The 26,490-nt window shown below is 39.2% G+C and overlaps 1 protein-coding gene across 21 annotated transcripts in view; it reads right to left on the minus strand.

The window, feature by feature from the left end:
- The window catches only part of DST (dystonin), a 472,609-nt gene that overhangs the window by 331,965 nt on the left and 114,154 nt on the right, over positions 1–26,490 (minus strand). For 4 of the 21 annotated variants that reach the window (XM_034648014.1, XM_011224578.3, XM_019799359.2 and 1 more), the window contains exon 1: positions 21,717–21,807. The exons of 16 other annotated variants lie outside the window; for them this stretch is intronic. In XM_034648014.1, coding sequence (XP_034503905.1) covers positions 21,717–21,807 — 91 coding nt within the window. Of the gene's footprint in view, positions 1–21,716; positions 22,446–26,490 lie in introns of those variants that run through there. One more of the 21 variants, XM_019799353.2, reaches the window with a different exon arrangement.

A 26,490-nucleotide genomic window follows, 5' to 3' on the forward strand; every position in this document is an offset into this window, starting at 1 on the left:
TAAAAATACAATCAGAAATCCCTTTTTAAAAAATGTCAGCTCTTTAACGCAACAGTAGGAAATAGCTTTCTATAAGCAAAAGGTCCAGAAATCGTTATGCATATGCTTAAGACATGTAAAAATTAACAGGGGCTGCTATAGCTTTTATGGAGCCCCACTGTGCTGTATCAGGCACTATGCAAGGGTTGGGTTAATATCGCAATGAACAAAATGGATACTGTCCTTGCCTTCAGTGTTTACAAGCCATTGTTAGTCTTTATGAACTGCCTATTGAAGTCTCTGGTCTGTTTTTCTGCTGAAGAGAAAAGATCTCTTTTCTTGTCAATTTATATAAACATTTCATATAGTAAGAATAGTAACACTGTCATAAATAAAAATTCAAATAAAATCTAAACAATTATTTTAAAAAGTCATAAGATAATTCTGAAGCATGAATAATTTACTTAAAATTTATCATACCTACTAGTGCCTCACATTCAAGAATATCTTTAACTTCAGGAGACATTTTGCAAGATGGTTAAGGGCTCAGGCTTTTGAGACAGGTGGCCTGGTTCTGAATCCCAGCTCTGCCACTTTTGGCAACTTCCATTCAGGCATGCTATTTAACCTCTATCTGCCTCAACTTTATTCACTGCAAAATGGAGATAATTTAAGCACCTGATTCATATGGGTACTTTGAGGATGATGTAATGATGCACACAAAACACTTAGCCTATGCCTGGCAGATACGACGTGCTCAGTGTTACCTATTTTCAGTGGTGTGGTATGTTAGTGCCCACTAATAAAGGCTTGAGAGCTGACTGTTGAATTTTCAGGATTTTGTTTGCCAATTTTTAAATACAGACATCATTTAAAATTAAGTTACATAAAACTACAATTATCTAAACTACATTAAAAAAAATAAATATCTAAAATTCATCACTGTTTTACTACAGTTTATGGTCATGCATTTATTTGCATTTATTGCATCCACTGAATGCGTCTACCGCACAACTCTCTCCAACCTGCAGTGACGCCAAGTTGGTAGCCTGAAATTGACCACGGTGGAAGTATTTACACCATAGAAAAGAGTAAAAGCTATAAATCAAGACTTTTTTCTTTTTTTGACTGGGTCAAATATTTGTCAATGCACCACTGCCTGTAATTTGAGCAATTATTATAGTAAGTCATCTTTAATTTCTTTACTTTTCACAGGAAAAAAAGGAAAGGGTGGCAAATCAAAATGTTAGTTATCTCTAGTCTACTTCTTATCCCTATTGGTACTATGTATGCAAACTTGACTGCCAAGCTCAGGCTCCTTTTCAGAACTGTGTCCCTAAAGGACCACATACCTTTGTCTGTAACTGCACCAGACAGGAGACTTGCCTTTTCTGTGCTGCCGAAGTCAGAGAGATTCAGTATTCTTTAAAAATAACAAGGCTAATCTGCCATGGTTAACTATGAAGGCCACCTTAAGGAGATAAAAGCTAAGTGCCAAACTGTCATCAGATATAGTCCACACATCTCTTAAAATTGTTTTGACCTTCTGACATTACTTAGCAACTCAAGTCAATATCAAACAGGCCCACAGTCAGTCTAACTGAAACACAAATATTAACTTCCAAAGTTAACGGTCAAGTACACAACCGCCTTCCAACTGCTCATTGCATGTTATGTGTTAGGACCTAATGCAATACATACATAAGTACTGTGTTCAAAGGGACCAACTAAATGTTCCAATTTGTGTTAAAAATGTGGTAATGTTTACACTGCACAGAATGAAGCTTGCCAAGGACACAGGTTGGCTGGGCCCTTGAGACTTACCCTACTTGGTCAGAGCCAGGAGGCAGGGGAAGCACAGAGCATGCATCTATCTGGGTGCCTAAGTAGCACAAGGACTCTCGTAGGGCAGCATGATTTAGTGGAAAAGCATTAAACTAGAAATCAGAAGATCTGGGCTCCAATTCCAACTCTGATGTTAACTAGTTCTATGAGCTTAATATTTCTGAGCTTAATTCTCAGACATAAAATGCAGGAGCTAAATTACACAATCTCATTTCTATGATTCTGCTCTATTATTCTGAATAAATGTGCTGTCACTATAAAAAGAATCTTTCCTCTCTGCCTAGCCTACTATGGTAACATAGTTTTATTAAGTGACTCAAATTTAAATACCATATAAATAGAAACATTTATATTTAATGTGAAGATATAGAAATCTTATGTAGCATGTCTGAATTCTCCAGCTGCACACCTTTTACATTTTTATAGCTATATCAACACAAAGGCAAGTGCATGAACAAGGACAATGCTTTTTCCCTTTCTATACCCTTCACAAAGCTGAGTCCAGAACTTCCATTCAACAGAAAGAACTTAATAAAACTTGTGGATAAACTACATATTAGGGACTTTGAGGATTTAAGTCTACATTTCTATAGTCTATCTAACTATAATTTTTTTAAAATAATGCAAAATTTATACGCATATGAGCCTTTAAGAGAAAAGGAGGGCCTTCTACCTCTGGGCATGATAAATTAACAGGGGCTGGATTTACTCTTCCACTTTACAAAACTATTTTTACCTTTAAAAAGAGAGGCAAAATTTATGAAACCACAGTTTTTAGACATGAGACAACACGCAGAACAGATGAGAATGATCTCTGAGAAAAGGGAAACAAACAAGGTGAACCCTACTGTCACCCCAGCATACTGACTGTGGTGAGTTTCCAGGCTACAGTGTGTGTGTGTGCGCACGCGCATATGCGCGCACGTATGGAGGAGAGGGGGTGCAGCTAGGGATGGAAAAGGGAGGGGAGAGGGTCAGCAGTCTCCTTCAGTTGAGGAGATAGAGATAATCAGAAGAGGTTATGACAACCAGAATTTGAAGGGCAGAGAACCAGAAAAAACTTCACAAGAGCAAACTCTAAACATACGCAAAAGGTTGCACCTTTATCTAAGTACTGTGTTCATCATGCATAAGAAAACTAACAGAAGTCAGGTAAAGAACCACTGGAAAGCTACAGGCAGAACACAAAAGGGTGCTGCCTCTGTTGTGGGGAAAATCGGCCTGCTCCAGTTCTGTCTAACAAAACTTAAAAAAAACAACCCTTGACAAGATCAATCTATTTTAAGTACTTAATTGTATCACAAAACAAAACTCAGAAACACTTAAAACAACCCATTAAAAAATTTCAGCACCCAACTAAATAAAATTAACAATTTATTACACTGTCATCTATATAAAAAATTTCCAGGCATATAATGAAGCTGGAAAATAAAACTATAATGAGGAGGAAAAGTAATCAAAAGAAAAGACCCAGAATAACAAATAAGAGAGGTAGTAGGCAAAGATATTAAAACAGCTATTATTAATATACCTGGTATGTTCAAAAAGATAGAGGAAAGCATATTAAGAAAAGACACAGAAGACAGAGAAGAAATTTTATAAGACCCAAACTAAACTTCTAGAGATGAAAAATACACTGGGCTGGATTCATAGCAGATTAGACACTATGAAAGAAAAGATTGGTGAATCTGAAGATAGTAACTCTAGTTAGATTAAGAAACTGAACTCGGAAAAAAACTTAAAGCTCAAAATCCTCAGTAGAAAGTCATTCATCCAACCACTTAAAAACAAAGTAATTAGGGTCACCTGGGTGGCTCAGTCAGTCAAGTGTCTGACTCTTGGTTTTGGCTCACATTGCGATCTCAGGGTCCTAAGATCGAGCCCCATGTCAGGCTCCATGCTCAGAGGGAAGTCTGCTTGAGATTCTCTCCCTCTCCCTCTGCTCCTTCCACCACTTGCATGCTCTCCATCTCTCTCTCTCTCTCTAGTAAATAAGTAAATCTTTAAAAAAATTAGTGTCTACAATATGCCAGGTATGATAAACACTGGAAAGAATTAAAACACTTAAATTAAGAAATGTTTTCTACAGTTTCCCAACTTAGTTTTGCAAACCTCAAAAGTATTCGATATTCCCTTATTTGATATCTTATAAACAAATACGCAGTTTGGTTTTCTCAGTCTCTCCAGCGTCTTTCCGTATCATCTTTTACTATTAGGTACTAAAGTAAGTATGCCATAAGTATGGGGTTAGTTTATAACACAATACAAAGAAAAGGAAATTGTACTTTAATAGGACTCTACCATAATTTCTTTATTCCTGCTTGTTAGAGAAATAAGACTATATGAAAGAAGCTAAGGGATATAGGACACACTGGTCTTACCAGGTAAAGTGTATAAGAAAGTTACTCATAAGATACTTTATTCATACTGAACGTAATGCACCTTAACTGTTCGAGAACTCATCTTGCTGGTTTTCCCTTAGAGACTGAGATTTCCTAAAGGAAAGCAACATCATCTTTTTCATCTTTGTGTATGTCATGAGCTCCCAATAAATTTTTATATAATTCATTAAAATGAATGAAAAAATTAAGTCAGATAAGAAACAAAACAAACAGGAACTCTGGCTAAGGACAGCGCTTCTTAGAGACCATTACTACATTCCTCTGCCCCTTTCAAGTCCGTGCCTTCTCACCCCAGTGGATTTTGCCAAAGAAGACAGCCTGCAAGTGTACAATCAAATCAGATGCTGAAAATGATAGCTGAGGTCATAATGAACCACCTCAGCCATAAACGACCACACAAACCGAAGGTCTGTAAATTGTTTATGAAAGTGGCAGATGGTCTGTTAAGGCAATGTCACTTAATAACCACAATGCTGTTTATAAATTATACCTGTCAGAATCACATGGAGGAAGCTTTTCTCAAAAACCAGCACTGTTTCATCATATACATGCAAATATTTAAGAATTTTCTTCTTTTGGGGGTGCCAGGGTGGCTCAGTCATTAAGCATCTGCCTTTGGCTCAAGGCGTGATCCCGGCAGTCTGGGATCGAGCCCCACATCAGGCTCCTTGGCTGGGAGCCTGCTTCTTCCTCTCCCACTCCCCCTGCTTGTGTTCTCTCTCGCTGGCTGTCTCTCTCTGTGTCAAATAAATAAATAAAATCTTTAAAAAAAAAAAAAGAGAATTTTCTTCTTTTAAACTTTACATTTTATTTGTGATGGTGTTTATATTTATTACAGAATTAATAGATACTTCTTTAAACTGTTTATTACAGAGATTTAAAAACAAAATCTCACCCCCTAGAGTTGACCATTATTAACAGTTCGGTTTCTATCTTTCATATTTCTATGTTTTAATATAGGGGTTTTTTAATTTAAAAATGCCATACATACGAGTCTTCTGTCTTTTAATTTTCCTTAATAATACACCAGAGAAATGCTATAGGTAAATACTTAGAGATCTCATTCATATTCTTTATTTAACATGGACGTGTCAAATTTTATTCAACTATCCCCTACTAAGAGTCATTCAGGTTGTTTTCAGTATTTTGCTATTATAAACAATGTCACAAAAATAACTTGAATTCTACTTGTTGCAAAGATTCTAAAATTTTGGTGGGTCAGAGAGTAAATGTGCCTCCCTCAGCAGCAACCTCCCTTCCCCAAAGGTGGTAACAAATCACATGTCACACCAATGCACAAGAGTAGTGTTTCCCTACATTCTTGCCAGTACTGGATGCTATACTAAACGCTTTTGGAAGATGATAAGAGTTTAAGTGGTTACTAACTTTAAAAATATATACTATTTCTAGCTTTTTGCTAAAGTCTTTTAAATTTCTCTACAGACTTGCCCACTGTCAAAAATTTGCCAGTTTGTCTTCAATTAACCAATGAGCAGTGCTATAGAAATTTACTTATAAGTTCCAAACAACCAACTTATAACACATTTTCTCTTACAAATGTTGTTTAAATAAACATTATGTAATCTGGGCTAATACAAAAGCTATATTTCTAATTTAAAAAATGGTAAAAAAAATTATTGATGTACAATATACACTGACATTTGGTAGTTAATGTACAATAATTAAAATATCTAACGCTGGATCTATTTTTTTGAAGTGTAATAAATATGTATAATAGGAGAGTTCCTATTGAAAATACACCTTCCAAATCACATCCTTCCCAACCATATACTTACCTGCTGTTATCATAGAGGGAAATGAGATCACTGGGACACCCAGAAGTAATACATATGAGCAGGAAAGGAGCTGGGGAGAGATAAAATGTATGGAAGGAAACCTAAAAGATGAGGAATAGAGTTAGGCCACCACCCATCTAAAAACCTCAATCTCCCAACTTTCCAGAAATACCAAGCGATAAGCTCCCTCTCCTTTCTTCTCTACTCTTTCCTTCTCTACAGCTCTACCTTGCACACATACCATATGCCCATTTGAAATATAAGCAAACCTTCCATCCCTTCCACTGCCACTCCTACCTACTCTCTAAATGTATTAGAATTGAGATCACACAGCACCATATTCTCCTCTTTTCAATCCTGATCCACAGCAGAAGGGAAGGGTCCAGATTCCAGCCAATCCTCAGAATGCAGGCTATGGGGAAGGGATAAATTATGGGGGTGCTCGGTGGCCCAGATCCACCTTCCTGGAGCCTGCATCTGGTAGCTAACCAGGAAAACAGCCAAATATCCACGTGTTGATAAAAAAGCTGCAGCCAATTTGGCACTGGACCTTTCAAGATGGAGGAATATTTTAACTGCATATTATAATTCCAATTCACATTAAGCCCAATCTATTTCTTAAAGCCCCAGAACACTGATGAGCCTGTTGCACGCAATTTACCATCACTGACATAACACTGGTCCCTCAAATATGTAAACATCAGGGGCGCTTGGCTGGCTCAGTCAGAAAAGCATGCAACTCTTGATCTCAGGGTTGTCAGTTCAAGCCCCACATTGGGTGTAGAGATGACTTAAATAAATAAAAACTTTAAAAAAAATCAAATCCAACACTGAAAATTCAGCATTCTTCTGCATGTCTAGAATGCCATTATGACTTCTGCTATTGCTTCACTTCCTCCACTCATTCCTTCTGTATTATTTTCCTTGCTAATTCTCTAGCAAGCCAAGGCTCTTCCATTTTGTGACTTAGATTTGCCCAATGAAAGTATCCCTTCTATCTACCAGCAAGTAAAAAAGGAAACCAAGCAACGTGAGAACGGGAAAGCAGGAGACCTCAGTTTCGATCTTCCTTCTCCATTTGCTGGTCCTACTTCTCTGGACTTAAGTTTTCTCGAGGGTAAAATGAAAGGACAGAAAATCAGCATACTCAGTGTTTCTATCTTTTCCATTCCAATTCTCAAAGGTGGGCAGGTAGGAAAGTAGAATCAGGGTTAGATGTGGAAGTATCCAATGGCTCTGTTACCTTCGGAGGCAGGGAAGAACAAGGGAAGGGAAAAACAAATCTAAGCAGCTTAAGCAATCCCCCAGAATGAAGATGCTTCAAAACTGAACACCACAATCCCCAGTCCTGAGGCTGCAGCTCCATCTCAGACTCAAAATATGGCCAGCCAGGAACTGTTTGCTCACATTCATTACTAAAGTGAAGAATTAAAAATATCATGAAAGAAATCTTCCATTTAACCAGAGATGGAAGGAGAAGGCTCGAAGGACACAACATTTAGGCCTTTCCTCAAAATTATATATGGCGGGTGGGGGGGGGAGGCGGCACCTGGGTGGCTCAGTTGGTTAGTGTCTGTCTTCAGCTCAGGTCATAATCCCACAGTCCTGGGATCAAGCCCCCACATCAGGCTCCCTGCTCAACAGGGAGTTTGCTTCTTGCTTCTCCTTTTGCCCTCCCCTTGCTTGTGCTCCCTCACCCTCTCTCTCTCTCTCTCAAATAAAATATTTTATTTTTATTTTTTTTTTCAAAGATTTCACCTACCCATTCGACAGAGATAGAGACAGCCAGCGAGAGAGGGAACACAAGCAGGGGGAGTGGGAGAGGAAGAAGCAGGCCCACAGCGGACGAGCCTGATGTGGGGCTCGATCCCATAACGCTGGGATCATGCCCTGAGCTGAAGGCAGACGCTCAACCGCTGTGCCACCCAGGTGCCCCCAAATAAAATATTTTAAAAAATTATATATGGTTATCACTTAACTAAAAACAAAAGAAACACAGACCTAGCCATGCAAGAACAACACATAGTGACAGGGCAGATGACAATTTGAAAACTTCCAAAAAGAGCTCATTTGAACACACTTGAAAGCACCAAGTTTCCATATCATTAGTGCAAGTAATGAGAATGAAAAAACTTTTAAAAATGTGAATTTCCCCCAAAGTTCTACTTCAATCCATGTTACACATAAACCTAACCGTCCAAGGTACCGCTTACTTCAGTGCCACTAATAAACAGTAGTCTCGAAGATTAGCACAAGTGATGAAATACAAATGCAATAGATTTCAACCTACATCAAAAGCCCTGAAGGCATTTAAAAATGGTTTTCAGGGGTGCCTGACTGGCTCAGTTGGGAGAACATGCAACTCTTAATCTCGGAGTTGTGAGTTCAAGCCCCATGTTGGGCTTGAAGCCTACTTAAAAAACAAACAAAAAAGATTTCAAAAGGAATCAATGATAGTTTTTGAAAAAAAGAAAAACCATGAATATGGTGATCACTTCAAATATTAAAAATGAGATAGATGTCATAAAAAATAAGTGGAAAATATGTCAGAAAGTGATGTCAAGGATAAACAGATCATATCGGTATAAAGTGATACATTCCAACTCAACAAAAACATAAAAGACCACTAACTTTCTTGTATCTATTACCTTAAGGATCTAACATACTTGCTGGCACACAAAAGCACTCGATAAATGTTTTCTAAACAAATAAATGATGAATTAATTCATTAAACCAAGTATTATAGGATGATAAGAAACCTTGGCAATCATTCATGTTAATTTATAAACCCATCCAAGTCTAGTCAGTTAGCATTAAGAGTCAAGAATGGAAACCAGATTCCTGATTACTGGTCTTGCTTCCTTTATTGTTGAATTTCTAAAATTCAGAGTGACTAGAATTGTTAAGTTAGATAGGTAGATAGATACATAACTCAAGAATCCACTCAATCATGAATTAGGCAGTATCTTAGAAACAGTTCATTGTTAAGTGACTTATGTATTCCATGATTTCTTTCTTATCTTGAAAACTTTTATTTCTAAAGTGTGTAATTAGGTCAAAAGATATTAATGTAATAATATTTACCAACACCCACCAGGACACAAAACTGCTTAAAAGCTTTCATGACATTGTTTATTCCACTACATAATGGAATACATGCATCAGTCATTAAAAATGTTTTGAAATAACTTTAATGGCATTAGAACCTGCCATGATATATTAAATGAACAAACAGGATACAGAACTTTACAGTGATCCAAATTTTTTAATGTTCTATATTAAGGAAAATGGAGAAATGGAAAAAGATAAGGAAATATGTCTGAAGATTAAATATTTGGATAATGGAACTACATATTATTTTTTATCCACATTTTATACATTTGTTTTCCAAAAATGTGAGTTTGTATCAGATTTTTCTTTCACATTCCCCCAAGCACTTACACAGTTCTTCCTTTTCCACTGAGTATTACAGAAATTACACCTTTAGTCAATAGGATAGTTCTTCTGGTGAAATGTTAAACCCTGTAATTTTAAAAGCTGCTTCTATTAACAACAGAAATAAAGGATAACAGAATTCTTCCCTCAAGTAACTAAATCCTCAACAACCAGCAATAGAATTTCTCACTAAAGTTTATGGATTATGGATGGTCCAAAACCATGTAAAACAAAAAGTTTATGGATTATGGATAGCCCAAACTTACATTAAATAAAAAGTAAACCAAAATATGGACATCTACCAATCCCAGGATATATTCAGTGGCTATTTACTTAAACAGAGAATATTCACTTCTCATTAGATATATTACTTATAATCTATCCTATCAAAGATAACTTTGTTTATTAAGGTGGGCCACAATTATCTATAGTAGAGTACTCTCCTGACCAGCTGTCTGAGGACCAAGGTTCTAATCTCCAGTCAGCCACTGCAACCTTCCTTGGCTATAAAATAAGGGCACTGGCTCTTATGTTACTAGTCTGAGTCTCAGAGTTGTTATATGAATCGAATCATGTCATATATGTAAAGATACGACAGACATATAAGGTGCTGTACTTATTATGATCATCAAGCTAATCCAGACTTTCCTACACCATGTTAAGGGTGTCTCATTCAATCTTCACATTTGCTGAACCACAACTTAAAGTAATTTCTCACTACTAAATCCTCAGATTTGATAATATACATGTGGGTATTAGCGGAGTTCTTAAAAATAGAGAATAAAATTTGACTTAACACTGATACCTAAAAATGAAATTTGTCTGGTTTGCATTAAAGTATTAATTAAGTCATATGATAATTCTTTTCCTACAAAGCAGAGTGAATGAAATATGAGGTCATATTGTCCAGATGAAATGGCAACGTGGAGAAACCCTCTGCTGACACCATCCACCTCCCTACAAACAACACCAAGTCTTCCCCCCCTATTGAAATTCTGCTTTCCTTCAAATAGCCAACCCTGCTAATAAAACCCTTGGATGCTCAGATTCCTTCTCCTTTGCAGCACTCACTTACAATGAGTAGAGCTGCTCCACCTTCCTCACCAAACTGTGCTCTTTGGGAGACTGCAGTCCTATGTCCCTATGTTCCTCTTCCTTCTGCAGGCCGTAGTTCCTTTGCACATTTTTTTTTTAATAAATAAGTTTTATTTTTTAATTTATTTTTTTTAAAGATTTTATTTATTTATTCAACAGAGATAGAGACAGCCAGCAAGAGAGGGAACACAAGCAGGGAGTGGGAGAGGAAGAAGCAGGCTCATAGCGGAGGAGCCTGAATGTGGGGCTCGATCCCAGAACGCCGGGATCACGCCCTGAGCTGAAGGCAGACACTTAACCGCTGTGCCACCCAGGCGCCCCCCTTTGCACATTTTTTAAGCATATGATCAATAGATATTTAGAATCAGGGGCTCCTGGGTGGCTCAGTTAAATGTCCACCTTCAGCTCAGGTCATGACCTTAGGGTCCTGGGTTTGAGCCCCAAGTCAGTCTCCCTGCTCAGAGGGGGGCCTGCTTCTCCCTCTGCTCTCACCACCACTACCACACCCTGCCCCTAGCTCGTGCTCTCTCTCTCTCTCAAATAAATAAATAAAATCTTTAAAAATAAATAAATATTTAGAATTCAACCACATATTCCAACTTGGTGAAGATCAATTTCTCCTGACCCCAAGTGCTTCATCCCTTCCCAGTTCTTCTAGGCACACACTGATTACAAAATGTGATGAAGCTGGGGAAGAGTGTATGTTAATTGTGCTTTGCTCACTTCAAGCATGGAATCAATTAATTCCTTATTAGAAATATGATGTTGGAAACAATGTGGCTTGAATGTTTTCAAAGAAATGCTAATAACAAAAGTATTTTGTTCTACTTTATTATTTGAAATCTGCTGAGGCACAAATTTAAATTTCTATGTAGTGTTCTAAATGGAAAATGATGGAGACTAAGTACATCTCTGTTTTTCACCACGGAAAGTACAGTATCCTTGCATTTTGCTTTCGGTAACTTAGAATCTTCCATCCTTCTTTTCCTCCAAAATTTTTCGAAGAAAAAATATAAAGACTACAAATTATATATAGTAGCTAAATTGTTATTGCTTCTGAGATTGCTTTAAGGACAAATTCACATTGCAAATACCTTCATAACCATAATCCCTCACTTAATGGGGGATTAAAAAATCCACATTGTATGCAAAATCCAACTCTGAATTTTACTCAGTTTATCTACTATTTTCAATATTCTCTAGTTTCTGTTATGTAGATAAAATTATAAAGATCGCAAAAGGAACCACCAAATACTCGTGCAATCATTCACCTTCGTTCCCATAGCAAAGGTAGTCAATGGTGTTCCAACATTCATAAATGTTCACAGTGTGTGGCTCTTCTAAAATACGCTAAAGGAAAAATCAGGTAATCTTGTTCTCCCTCTTAACTTATGTGGTTTTAAAACTCAAACATGATCATTTTGGTAAAAGTACTGTCTTCAGTCTAAGAGACAAAAGTAAAACTTTGTGTCCTTACACATTATATACATATACCATTATACCCAGGCTATAATCAAATTAAAATAAAAGCTTGCTTAAAAAAAAAAAGAAAATTAAAACCAACAACTATGTATCTAACCCTACTTCTGATTACATTTTAAATAAGTAATCTAATATACTGAGAGTTTAACTTTCACGTGTTTTGCAGGACATGGACTACTAATTTCAGTTTATCCTTAAAATAGAACAGTTCAACTAATTTTAGACTCAAGTGCTATAAAGCATCATAGCTGCCAACCAGCTGGATACCTGAATCGCAGCAGCAGCATAAGCAGATATACTAAGCAAGCTGTCAGATCACTGAACTCTGAGCCACCATATGCAATCCTGTGAAGTAGCTATAATAGTCAATGCAGGTACCCAAAACAAAATAGTACTTAAAAACAATATGACCAGATGAAAGAAAATACTCAGGGCCTTATTTAAATAATATCTATAATATGCAATGGTTTAAAAGTGTCAAAAGGACTAACCATTTGTAAAACACATATCTGATAAAAGACTATTATCTAAAACATACAACAATTTTTAAAACTCAACAATAAGAAAACAAACAATCCAGTTAAAAAGTGGGCAATGGGCGCCTGGATGGCTCCATTGGTTAGGTGTCCAACTCTTATTTCGGCTCAGGTCATGATCTCAGGGTCGTGGGATCAAGCCCCATGTTGGGCTCTGTGCTCGGCAACAGTCTGCTTGAGATTCTCTCCCCCTCTCTCTCCCTCTCCATCTGCCCCTCCCCGTGATCACTCTCTCTCAGTCTGTCTCAAATAAATATATAAATTTTTTTTAAATGTAGGCAAAAGATCTGAATAGACACCTCACCAAAAGAGATATACAAATGGCAAATAAGCATATAAAAAGATGCTCCACATCATATGTCATTAGGGAACTACAAATTAAAACAATTCAATACCACTACATACCTATTAAAATGATTAAAATCCAAAACGCTGACAACACCCACTGCTCACGAGGATGTGGAGCAATAAGAACTCTCATTCATCGCTGATGGAAATGCAAAATGGTACAGCCACTTTGGAAGACAGTTTAGCAGTTTATTACGAGGTAAACAAAGCCTTACCATATGATCCTAAGTTGTACTCCTAGGTATTTACCCAGATGAGTTGGAAACTTATGTCCATCCAAAAGCCTGCACACAAATGTTTATGGCAGTTGTCTTCATAATTGACAAAACTGAAAGCAAGCAAGATGTCCTTCAATAGCTGAGTGGATAAACAAACCGTGGTACATCCAAACAATGGAATATTATTCAGCAATATAAAGAAATGAGCTCTCAAGCCATGAAGGGACATGGAGGAACCTTAAATGCCTGTTACCAAGTGAAAAAATCCAGTGTGAAAAGGCTACAAACTATATGACTCCAACTACATAACATTCTGGAAAAGGCAAAACTATGGAGACAGTAAAAAGATCAGTGGTTGCCAGAGATTTGGGGATTGTGGGGGATGAATAGGTAGAATGCAGAGGATTTGGGGGGCAGTGAAACAATTCTGTATGATACTGTAATAGTAAATCCATGATATATGCTTTTGTCAAATTCCATAGAACTGTACAACACAGTGAACCCTAATGTAAACTATGGATCTTAGTTAATAATAAAACATCAATATTGGTTTATCTATTATAACAAATGTACCCACCAATGCAAGATATCAAAAGGGGAAACTGAAGGGTGGGGAGAGAGTATATGGGAACTCTGTACTTTCTGCCCAATTTTTCTATGAACCTAAAACTGCTCTCAAAGTAGTCTATTCACTCAAACAAAAATAAAAAATAAAAAAGGCCACTGGCCTAAGAGGAGCCAGAGGCCCTGAGTTTTTGGTCTACCTCATTCCCTGACAGTCTACGTAATCTCTACTGTGCAAAAGACTTTGCACTACTCTATTCCACCGTCACGAACCCAGTGAGGTAGACCTGATGCATCATACCTCACTGGCTTAATAAAGGTATAAAATAAGCCATCAAGTAGTACTATTTCATAGCAAGGATACAAACTGTCACACTGGCATAGCCAGATGGAGAACTCTAACACTGAAAATAAGGGCATGTTTTAATTCACTGGGACAATAGTATCTTTGTATAATGCCTTTAATACCAGGATTCACTGAGAAATATTTTCACCCACTAGAGAAAAATCAGGACTTTGTCAATTCCCTGTGACGATTCTTTCCAGGAAACATTTCAGGCATGTATCAAAGCGGCCACATTCAATGGTGACATTTACAAAACTTAATTCTTTTCAAAATCTCCTCAACCAAAACACGCACTGAAAATGTTCACATTAAAACTTTATTTTCCTTTCATGGATTTCTAATAATTAGAATTTATAATCCAGCTGAGATATAACAGTTCAAGCTCCAAAGTCTATTTAACATTTGAACTGAAATAAATCTCTATAAATTTTTAAACTATTAACTTTAATTTCATGCATCCATTTAACACATCTCAAGCAGTCCTTGTATTAATCAAAATCATAATCCTAATAAAAAATATTCACAAAAACAATTTATGCAACATTTACCAGTCAATGTAATGAAATTCAAAATATACAGTTTATGTCAAATATACACTTTATGTTCAAGCACATATGTTCAATGCCACAGACACCACTTATAGCTATATGATCTCAGGAAATTTAACTTCTCTAAGATTCAATTTCTTTATTGGTAAAATGGTAGTAGATGTAGCCAAGATAAAGAGTTATGAGAATTAGAAATGATATATAAATAATTCATTCGCAGTATATAAGGTGTACAAAAGCTAAACCCAAAAACTTAAGGATAGCTTAGAATTTACATGATCATATAACCACTGAACTTCTTACATACCAAACAAAACTGACTCTACAAATCTCAAGTTTATGTAGAAAAAAAAAAAGAGGCTTTTTGAAATAAAACCAAATGAAAAAAATTATTGAAATATATTGAAAGATTTTCTTTTTAATCATTTACAGTTACTTCTACAAAGGATCTTAAACCAGTAATTTTATTTCCTTAAAGAAAACAAGCTCACTGCTCTAAGATACTACAAATCCTGTTCAGAAGATTCCCAACAAGACTGATAAGCTATTACTTAAGGACCCCTATATTAACTAGAACATTCTAGTTTTCTAGGTCATACTACTTTCTGTATTTCCAAGGTCAAGCAAAATAGCATTCATTCCATTTCACTACTAAAGAAGGTCTAATAATGATTAATGTTAAAAATTTATTTCAAAACATTTTCTAATGAACACACTACAAATTTTTTTTACACAAATTAAAAAGAAAATACTCCACAATGGAAGATTTTGTGCCCCTTCTTGTCCCCACACTCAAAACCAACCAATTAGCCATCCTGTCAATTTCTATCATTTCTCCTGAATCAGCCTTCCATTCCAACCACATAGTTTTACAATGTCCTCTTAACCTGTCTCCCTGCTTCCTGAATCTTCCTTTCCACTCAGTACTCCATACTGTTACCAGAGTTATCTCTCTAAATGCTATTCTCATTGGTAACATCCCACTTAAGATAAGGGTTCCCTTCTCTACCTACAGAATAAGCCCAAACTTGATCCTCTCAGTGTGGCCCTTTTCCATCTGGTCCAACATTACCCTCCATACTTACTCATTCCATCTTCCTACAACCTCTGTGCACTCCCATCTCTAAAACTTACTGTGCACTGAAGCTAAACATTCAAAATGGAGTCTGTGGTTACGCTAATAAAATGGCACCATCACGCTAGTCTCTCCTCTCAAGCTTTCCACCTGGTACCTTCACCTTCTCCCAGGGTAAAATCCCATTTGACCCCAACTACAAAACTTTACCCAACACCCAACTCAAGCAGAATTATTTGCTTCCTCTTCTGAAAGAGATAAGAGTAGGTTGAAAAATAATAGCAAATAAAATTGCATTAAAGAAATAAACCAAAAAATAAATAAAAGCCTTATTTGATCTCTTACAGAAATAATGATGTACTTCAGCAGATAGCTGCCTGAAATTCCTCTTTGGAAATAGGTAGCATGTGAACCCTAACTTAGTAAGAGCTGAGAAATGGACACAAAAGTCTTTCTTTTTCAAAAGCCATTACAGACAGAAAAGTCCCATGCGACAGAAGCACCTGAGTTTCTTTTTAATTAATAAGAAATACTAAACATTCTAAACTACAAATCTTCTCACTCGATTTGTTCATCAGACTATCAGACAGTCAGATGATCTTATACATTTTTATACTCAGTTGTGGAACTAAAACAGAAAGGAACAAATGACAACCAATGATACTCCATCTTTTTGTCACTTCTATAGCTTCGGATGTTTTTACAGTCTCCAGTTTCATGAAGACACTTTGGGCAACCAGTCTTGCTCCCCAAAGAGCCAGGCTCCTGGGCTCACATGACCCAAACACAGAAGTTTCTTTGCCAGGCTACAGAATAACCGTAAAACAATAAATTTTTCCCACTGCCTCTCCTTCCATGTCATTTATCGCCTACAATCGTATGAGTCAGATAATAAGTACCTTCAAATTGCTCACATAAAAAATTTTCAAAAGCGTAAAGCTTTTTTAAAGTCCCTGAGCAAATAAATGTTGAGATAACTACAAAAGTCTAAGTCAGAACAAAAGAAACTAAAGAAGCATCAGTCTGCTGTTTTGGATTCAAAGTTAAATTCACTAACAATATCTAATAACTGCTTACATTCCTAGACTGATATGTGTTCCTTACAGTATAACGCAATGAGTAAATTCTTTGGCCAATTTAAGTCCTAATTATTTGGTAAGAAATTACTTTCAAACCCATGGTGTAACATTATAAAACATTCAACCGTGTCATTTTGAAAATCCTCAGAAACTTAAATAGAGCTTTCAGATAGTCTCTTAAACGTTAGCAAAGTCAAGCACATTGTGTTAAGGTCATCAGCACATGTCCAAACTTTAAGCTTCCACTTTCAGGGCAGATTCTGTACCCTCTGTGTGCTAGACACTGCTGGCTGCAAAACCTATATCCATTTTTGCCTGACTCTTTAACCAACAGAACTTCAACCGTGTTCAAATGGGTACTTTCCTAGTGGGCTATGCAGATAGCAGTGGCCCCTTTAACAGAACTGTTAGCTCTGGCCAATGAGATACTAGTGAGAGTTGCTAAGTGGCTTCTAAAAAAGCTCTTTAAAAGGAGGCTGACTCAACAAGTTTGCACCTTCTGTCCTTTGTCCTTGCAATTCTCCTTCCTCTCTTTTTTTTTAAGATTTTTTTTAAAGATTGTATTTATTTATTTATTTATTTGAGAGCGAGAGCAAGCACAGGAGGTGAGAGAGTCGGAGGGTCAGAGGGAGAGGGAGAAGCAGGCTCCCCCCTGAGCAGGGAGCCCGATGTGGGACTCGATCCCAGGACTCTGGGATCATGACCTGAGTTGAAGGTAGACACTTAACCAACTGAGCCATCCAGGCGCCCCTAAAGATTTTTTAAATTTATTTATTGGGGGGGGGAGGTGGCGCAGAGGGAAAGACACAAGCAGACTCCACTCTGAGCGCAGAGCACCAGGTGGGGCTCAATCCCAGGCCCCTGAGATCAGGACCTGAGCCAAAATCATGAGTCGGATGCTTAACCACCTGAGCCACCCAGGTGCCCCTGCAATTCTCCTTCTTCCATCTGGAAGTAAGACACAGGGCTGGAAGAGGAATAGCCATCTTGTGATAACAGAAAGACATCTCAGTAGCTGAGCGGCCACTGAGAATTGGCTAAGCAGCAACACAGAAGTTCGGGTTCCATTGGCAAATAGAAGTACCCTACAACCCTGGTCTGCCTACCTGCCTACCTGCCTACCACAGCTTCTCAGTACCTGAGACAAAGAAACACTATCACATTACCGTCTGTTTTCTGTTACAAACAAAATACAACCTTCACTAATGCTCATTACCGGATCAAGCCCCTCTCATTTGTTAAAAGAAAAGAAAAAGCCCAGACTAATGCTGTTATAACTAGCTACATTGTAATACTATCATGATGCAGCACAGTTAAAGTTCACCTATTACACAACTGACTATTACATTAAGCCATGAGCAGAGCATGAGCAGATGAAATCTGAAATCAAATTTTTGCAGACTCCTGGAAGCCAAGTGAAAAACGCTAAGCAAGATCAACCAAAACTACAGTATGAAGGGGGGGGGGCAAATGAGTTCCCAGAAGCCTTTATACTCCAACTTTCAATCCAAATGGCACCAGGGTTGGTTCAGACAGGAAAATGACAGGATTTTTCCCAACGACACATCTATGCAGGCCATAAAACTGAACTGAAAATGAAAACTACAGGTGTAGTGGTTCTCAGTCCCTTTGGTCACCAAGCACATAGGCAGAATTACATAGCCCTGAGAGAAGGGCCTAAAGTAATATCAAAGTTTCCATGGAAAACAACAACAAAAACAACAATTTGCCTTTCTTTCTAAATAATCAAAGAGGATTTTTCAGTGATGTTCTTGACAAGTAACAAATCTGCCAATCAGCTTTCACAGAGAATGACAGTGAAACACTTTTTACAACTGTCTGGGGATAACTGATTAATTTCCAGATCAATGCGAAAACATCCATTTTGTTGGACTGAAATTTACCTTCTTTTTAAATGAACTCTAAAATGTATAAAATAAAATTTATTGGGTTCACATTAATGATGTCATTTTCACACTTATCAACCTTTCAAAAAGTAACAGTGTGTTGAGAAAAATCTTCTAATGTCAGAATTAAATAGCGGAATTTCATAGATTCAAGTGACAGCTAATATTAATAATATAAAAATGTATAATTAATTAAAATAACAGTACCACACACACAAAACCAAGAGAGATCATTCTGTCCTTTTATGCTAAGCTAAATATGTTTTGTATTACATGGTAAATACACTGAATAATCTAATATATATAAAAGAAAGCCAATGACATGGGCAATTTCTAGCATAAACAAAAAGTAAATATGTTTTATTTGTAAATAAATGCCTTTACTCACCCTGACTGTGCTATTAGCTGAAGTAATGTGATGTTTTTTTAATCAGATACCCTGAATATTCTGGCTATGAATATGTCTTATAAGTAAGAGGACTAGAATATGAATCAGAGCACTGCACTCTTCTCAGCAGCAAACAGCTCTTCCTGTGTTATTCTAATTCAGCAAACAGTTGCCTATTTTCACTCAGAAGAAAAGGACCAAAGCAAGACACAAGAATAGACCACACCATAAGTGATTAGGGCTCACTCACTTGCCACTACTCCGTTTTCTACAAAGGGCTAGGTTGGAAGTCCTTGCATAGGCCATCTGAGGACTAAGCCTAACAAAACTTTCAACTTCTAAACCCAATACTCATAACTGCTGACAGTATAGATTATTATAATTCTACATTTCTGACAACAGACAAATTTTGAATTTGTTCCAGCTGACTCCACCACTTACACTATTCAACAGCTGGGGCATATGATAACTTGGCAACCTGATAATACTCTAGCTGAATGCAAACTCATTCTGTAACCAAGGAACTTTGTCAGAAATAAAAATCCAAATAACCTCTCTTAAGTTCAAATGGGAATGTGAAATGTTTGAACAATGCATGATTTCAGAAAATGAGCAACTGTACTTTGAAAGTTTAGTGAACTGACACTCCCTATTCAAAGCCTACAATTCTTTCCCGATTAGATCAGCCCCCATAGCAAGTCATCAGGATAATAAGCACTATAGTGAAGTCATCGTATTGGATACTGATGGGAAATCATAACTGGCTTCAAAACACATTGGGAAACAATGAGTTTTCCAGGTCCCCAGCTTTACCTATAATACACGGCCAATACTCTTACTTTCCTTTCCAAAACTAAATGAAACATAGAATATCTATAAAGCCAAGTACAAATTGATGACCTAAGCATTTTAAAACCACAAAGAAAATGAAGGTAACAATGCTCACTTTTACAGTGAAATTTTGGACTGTATGTTTGAAAAGTGTATGCTTAACTGCAAAGATAATCATTAGGCTATAATTAAAACGAAGTATAGTGAAAAATGCAATGGCCTTCAGGTCTTTTTCTTTGATTTCCAAAGGCAAATAGAAACAAGCTTTTAAAGAATGCTTCCTAAAGACAAGTCAAAGCAGCACTCCAGTTCTCATTTTCAAAGTCACCTAAAATCACCCATATATCACTGAAGTAAAACTTGATGAGATAAAAATTCATACAGCTCTCATTTTTTTCAAAAGTATAAAATGTGTACACTTTAAAAACTTTCAGACTTTTTTGCCTTTGGATTTTAAACAGCACAGGTGTGTGTCTTCAATAAGGTTTACTAATCTGTATTACAATATTTTTCATTTTTCACATTCTGGAGACAACTGATTGTTTTAAAATGTAAATACAGACATAAACATGAGTATATTACACACACACACACACACACACAAATGCTACCGATGTGCTTTAGCCTAAAATACCATTGCACTTGCTCAGTGGCAGTATTATACACAATAGAGTTGGCACAAAGGAATTCTGATTGTGCTGTTTACAAAATTCTACATGGATTAAAAGAATGTCAATATCAAAACATGTTCTAGAAAGAAATAAAACATATTTCTGGATGGATTTTGAGCATTTTGGAAATTTAGAATTTTATTGTTCAATTCAGGATTTTATATTTCTACTTTTTGCTAATGGAAAACTATTAATGCATGCCATTTTTAACCATATAACCCCCATTCAATTTACAGAAATAGAGTTTCTAAAGACCAAAGCAAATATTCGAAAGATGCAAAACCCTCTGAATCCAAGCTATGAATTAGGCCACTACTCACTACTAATATATTAAGGGTCTGTGAGCTAGCCTTGGGTGCGGAGTGTTTTGGTCTCCTTACTATGTCTCGTCTGTACACACTAAAAAATGATTTCCAGGGACAAAAAGACTCTTTAAGATGAGACGATGCACTTTGTCTAGCACTATATTTAACTATACAAAGTAAACAATACTAATACATAAAAAATTTATCAGGTTGGTATAGAATTTCCTGAACGTAAATAGGCAGAAAAGCATCTCAAAATATACTGCTTTATATTTAAATTTACAACAGACTCGCTGACTTAAGGCTTTCATCTGTCACACAATCAAGTAATTTTTATGATACATAAGAATAGGTACATAGTCACAAACCACAAACTTTTTTCAAATAAAATCATTCTAAGAAAAATGATTTGGTGATGCTTTCAGTGATGAAACAGCCCATTTATTTTAGAACCCAAGAACCTTTTTTTATAGGGTTAACCAATAGCCCATGCAAAGCAAGAGCAGCAATGCCTTAGTAATCCCGTGGAGAATTAGTCGGTAGCCACCCTCCCAGGAAGAATTATGATTATGCATAGTACTTAAGAGCTTCTATAAGGGAGAGAAAATGCAATGTGCTTGAAACCCAAACCCCTTCCCCCCACTCCACAGCCTATCCAAGGGCGTCTCCGGACCATCGCCCACCCCACCACCCTCTCTGAGTTGAGGTTACTAAATCCCATCCAAAAAACCCTGGTTCATTCCCAAGACTGGTCCAGACACCTGTTTACCTGTGTCCAAGCAGTAGTGGCTCTGGTTAAGCAAAGATAACGGTTACCCGGCTGGTGCGTGCCAAGCCCGGCAGCCGGAGCACGGGGGACCACATACCTTTGTACCTCTCCAGGACATCCTCGTAGGCCTGTAGGTACTCCTGCTCCTCCACGTACAGGTAAGCAGCTGGCGAGAGGTACCCCGCCATACCGAAGTTTATCTAAGCGATGACTGGCCAATTTCCCTTTCCCCCTCCTAACCCCGGAGAGTATCGTAGTCAGCAAGACACAGCCTTGAGAACTGGAAAAGCGGAAGGAGCGGCAGGCTGGGGAGAGCGCTGAAGCCGGAGACGCAGAGCCAGAGGCGCGAGGGGGCGGTGGGCGCCGGAGCCCGCAGAGGAAACGCCCAGGCCCCCTGGCGGGCTGCGGGTGCTGGGCCGCCGCTCCGGGGAGCCAGAGTCCCTCTCAGGTTTCAGCAGCAGCAAATCTCGGCGAGCCCCGGGGCGGCGACAAGCAGCGCCACGCCACGCGGAGGAGCCTGGAGCACAGTGGTGACGGGCGAAGGGCGGCAGGCGCCGGGACCCTCTGCGGCCAGCGCGGCTGTCACCCTGGCCCTGCGCTGGGCGCCTGCTCCGGGCCGGGCCGAGGCCGCGGCGGCGGTGCGGGAGGACGGGAGCGCTGCCTCCGCCCGGGATGCTGCGCGGCGCATCTGCGGCATTTCCTGGCCGCCGCGCCGCAGACACTCGCCCGCGCCCCCGGAGAGAGGGAGGGGGGAGAGCGGAGGGCGGAAGGGAGGGGGGCAAGCGCGACGGTCAGCGCCCCGGCTGGCTCGGCTCCGACCCCCGCGCGGCTCAGCCCCTCCCTCCCAGGCAGGGCTGGGCGCCCCGGGGCCCCCTCCCCGGCCCGCCCACCCGGGTCGATATCGCGGCCAAGCACGCCCACCCCCGGACACTGGCCGGCCAGCCCGGATCCCCAAGGGTGAGGTTTCTATTTGGGACCCACAACAGGTGCCTGGGAAACAAAGCCTCAGATCGTGGTCACAGACGAGCGCAGCCCCCCACCCCCACCCCCAACGGGCTGAGCGGTCGGCGGTCTCCCCGGGAAAGGGATGACGGGGACAAGAGTGGAAAATACTCTACAAGCCAGCTTTTGGCATGGAGGGGCTCAGGTCACTCAGTAGCAGCACGGAGCGGGGAGGGACCGGGGTCCTTGCCCGGGGCACATCTCGGGGCGGGGCGGCGCGGCCTCTGCAGGTGGCCCCGCGCGTCAGGGCCTGACAGCCTGGAAGCTACTGCGCCTGCGCGCCCGGCGGACCAGCCCTCGGTCCCTCCCTTCCGCCCCCCAGAGCCGGCCCGTGCATCTACCGCTGCGCTCCTGGGAGATGGCCACAGCCGGTCACTTCTCAGTGCCCTCAGCTTATTTTGTACCTTCCCTCCTTCTCTTTACTCATTATTCATTCCACACAATACTGGTTTCCACTTAATTTGAATAAAATGGATACAATTCCCTTAACTTTGGGATGTCATATACTTAAGTGGTGAGTTTAAGGGTCCAGGAACCTTTTGGTACTAAGACACGTAAATGGATGTGTTTAAGAGTACTGATTGAAGTCAGCATCCTGCCTCCTTACTGTGTGACGTGGCCAAGTTACTTACCCTCTCTGGCCTCTCTTCATCAGTAAAATGGGGATAATACTGCCTACCTTATAAATACTACCTACCTTGAAAATGGCGTTATACGTGTTAGCTATTATTATAAATAGATAAATCAATGCATTGTTGACCATCTGACTTGACAGCTTTACCTTTTGCCCAATTCTTCTCTCCCTATTTCTTCCTTTTATATGTACTGACCTTTTGTCCTTGATGATTGTTTTTTCCCCTTTCAGTGTTGTGAATCTGGACCATTTTCCATTAACTCTTAGATGGGGATGAGTACTCCTAAACAACCGTACACTCTTGAAAAAAACTTATTTGAGTTAGAATTGGAAATCTTTACTTCTCCTGAGCAACTGACCTACTTTTGTTAGGCCAAACAAGGCAAGGCCATATCTCTCTTTACTATCCTGACCACTGGCTTATAATCTGAGCTTGAGCCCATGTCCCACCAAGCACCTAGGATCACTAATTTTCTCACAACTTGGTATGAATTTATGTACACATTAGTTCATGAAGTAACAAACATGCATCATTTTGTAACACCTTCTTGAAATGAAAGAGTTAGCAATTAGACCCCTAAAAGTCATTCCATTTATAGACCACACACGTACATAAATCTCTCTCAAAACTGTTTTGTCTCCTTCACAATAAGTAGGGTCGTTGAGAGTACAGTCTGAGCCTCCATCAGAGACTGAAACCCAGTAGCATCCAGTCTTGTGAATATAATCAGTGCACTCTTAATTGATTTTAACTCTCCTTTTAAGGAGACAGTCAAAATGAACAGCAGCAGGCTTGGGGGGTTTCTGTAAAAACAGCCTTTGCCCCATGCATTCTTGGAATGGTAATATTGGGCCAATCTGCTAATAATAATTGTCTATTCCATAGGGAAGCAGCAGTTAAGCACAGCGGTTAAGAGGCTGACCTCTGGAATTAAGAATGCCTGAATTCAGATCATAGATCACCACTTCCTAGTTGTATGACCTTGGGAAGGGTCTCTCTCCCTCCCTCAGCAGATTTCTGAACTGAAAAATGGAGAAAATAATTACACCTACTTCATAAGGTTGTTGGGAGATTAAACGAGATAACGTAAGTAAGTGCTTATAAGAACATCTGACCATGGAGAGCCTGGTGACTTAATCAGTTAAGCATCTAACTCTTGGTGTCAGCTTGGGTCGTGATCTCAGGGTCCTGAGATCGAGCCCCACGCTGGGCTCCATGCTTAGCACAAAGTCTGCTTGAGATTCTCTCTCTCCCTCTGCCCCTCCCCCCTCTCTCAAATAAATAAATCTTTTTTAAAAAATAAGAGCATCCGACCATCAGTAAACTATCATTTATACGGCATTTACCATGTGCCAAAAAATTTGCAAAATGTTTTGCACTCACTACTCTATTTACTCACCATAGCCATGACCCTTTAATAGAGAATATGAAGCTGAGAAAAATTCAGTAAGTTGCCGAAGAAAATGCAACTGGCTAGTGATAGAGGGAGAATTAAAATCCAAGTTTGCCTGAGTCCAAAGTCTGACTCTGCTTAGACCCTTCAATTCCAACTTTAAATAAAGGGGTTGGACACCTCTGGATTCTTTTCATAGTAGGTACTTATATAGCCGTAACAAGTAATCTCTCACACCACTTTGTAACTGTCTAACAACACATCCAGTTATCATATTGGACTATATCTCCTTTAAAAGCAGACTATGTGCTTTTCTTCATTTTATTCCACGGACTCGATCAATATTTATTAAATGTGAATGAATTTAAGCATCCCACAGACCATATGGTTTTTTTTACTCTAGGCATTTTCATGTTCAATTCTATTTTTATGATCTTTAAAACAATTAAAAATATTAGACTTTCAACCCCTTTATTACTAAGTAATGAACACTACGGACATTCTCATATCATTTTGAACTTCAGCCCATCTCCTATTAGGGATGAATTTCAAAGATGGGGTGAGTTTCAGACAGAGTGTGAAAATGTCTAATAAAGTCAAAAGTCAAAATCTTTTCATGGTATATTTTCAAACTATCCATAGCATCAAAATCTGTCTGATGCCCTGTTCCCTTGTCTTCACACTGGGTGATAAGTGGTGAACTTGACACATAATACATTTGAATTTCGTATGTTAGCCACATTATTATTAAACAGATATTTGAAGACCAGCCTCCAAGTCTCTGCTCCCAAGATATGATTATTATGATATGCGTAGAAAACAGCCAACTTACCAATATTTATTTTGAATACAGTAGCACATTTCCATACCAGGGCTGCTTATTCTGTTTGTAGTTTTGCTTTGTTTTTGATTAATTTCTTAAAAGTATGTAACTTTGAGGTCTCGAGTGCATTAATGACCACTAACTTCATAGCAATCCCCACTCAGCGAACATTTTACAACAAATAAGACGTGGCCCCTTCCCTCAAAGAGTCTACAGTCTACCAATATCAGCGTCCACTTGTCCACTGCATCCCATCAGAACCCCCAGTTCTTCCATTTCTTCCCCACCTACAGTGTACACTGACAATTAGTCCCCCCCGTTTCTCCTGACTTCCGGCCTAGTTGTTTTCCTCAATTTATGTAATCTCATTCTCCCTCATAAATACCTGACCCGTCCTTCTTTCATAACCCCTTCCTGAACTACAAAAGCAAAATATCCACTTCTGCCACTACCAACAAAACCCTCAGGCCAGAAGCAGCTTCTTCCTTCCACAAAAATGAATGGAACACAGGCATCCTGTTCTGATGGGCCAGAGCCCCAAATTCCCTCAGCACCCTCCTTTCACCTGTCTTCCCTTTCTGCTGAGCCAAAGACAGGGCGCAGGCACTGTTTCCTCCTTTCTAGTGCCTCAGACCTGCTCATGGAGGGGCAGGGTGGGGGAGTGGACTGGATGGGGGGGGCGGGTATCTCAACAGGCCAAGGAGTCAGGCCTCAGTGACTAAACACTTTTAAGTACTTGAGGAGGGCGGTGAGTGGTCCCAGCTCCCCCAAGCCACCCCTGCTTGCTCTCACTTGGCTCCCAAACAGTCTCCCTCCTGGGTCCTCCCTAGTCCCACCCTTTCGCTGCTCCACCCCTCCCCTCAAGGCCTGGAAGAGACCAGGCAGCATCTCACAACAGAAGCCAGAAGAAGCTCAAGGCTGTTGCCCCAGAAACCCAGACTAGAGAATGGCTGGCTGGGCGCTGTTTGTTTTTCCCGTAATCAGAAAATCCCACTGGGGGGACTGTAGGGAGAGTCTC

Source organism: Ailuropoda melanoleuca, chromosome 19 (assembly GCF_002007445.2).
Source record: "Ailuropoda melanoleuca isolate Jingjing chromosome 19, ASM200744v2, whole genome shotgun sequence".
NCBI classification, from domain to species: domain Eukaryota; kingdom Metazoa; phylum Chordata; class Mammalia; order Carnivora; family Ursidae; genus Ailuropoda; species Ailuropoda melanoleuca.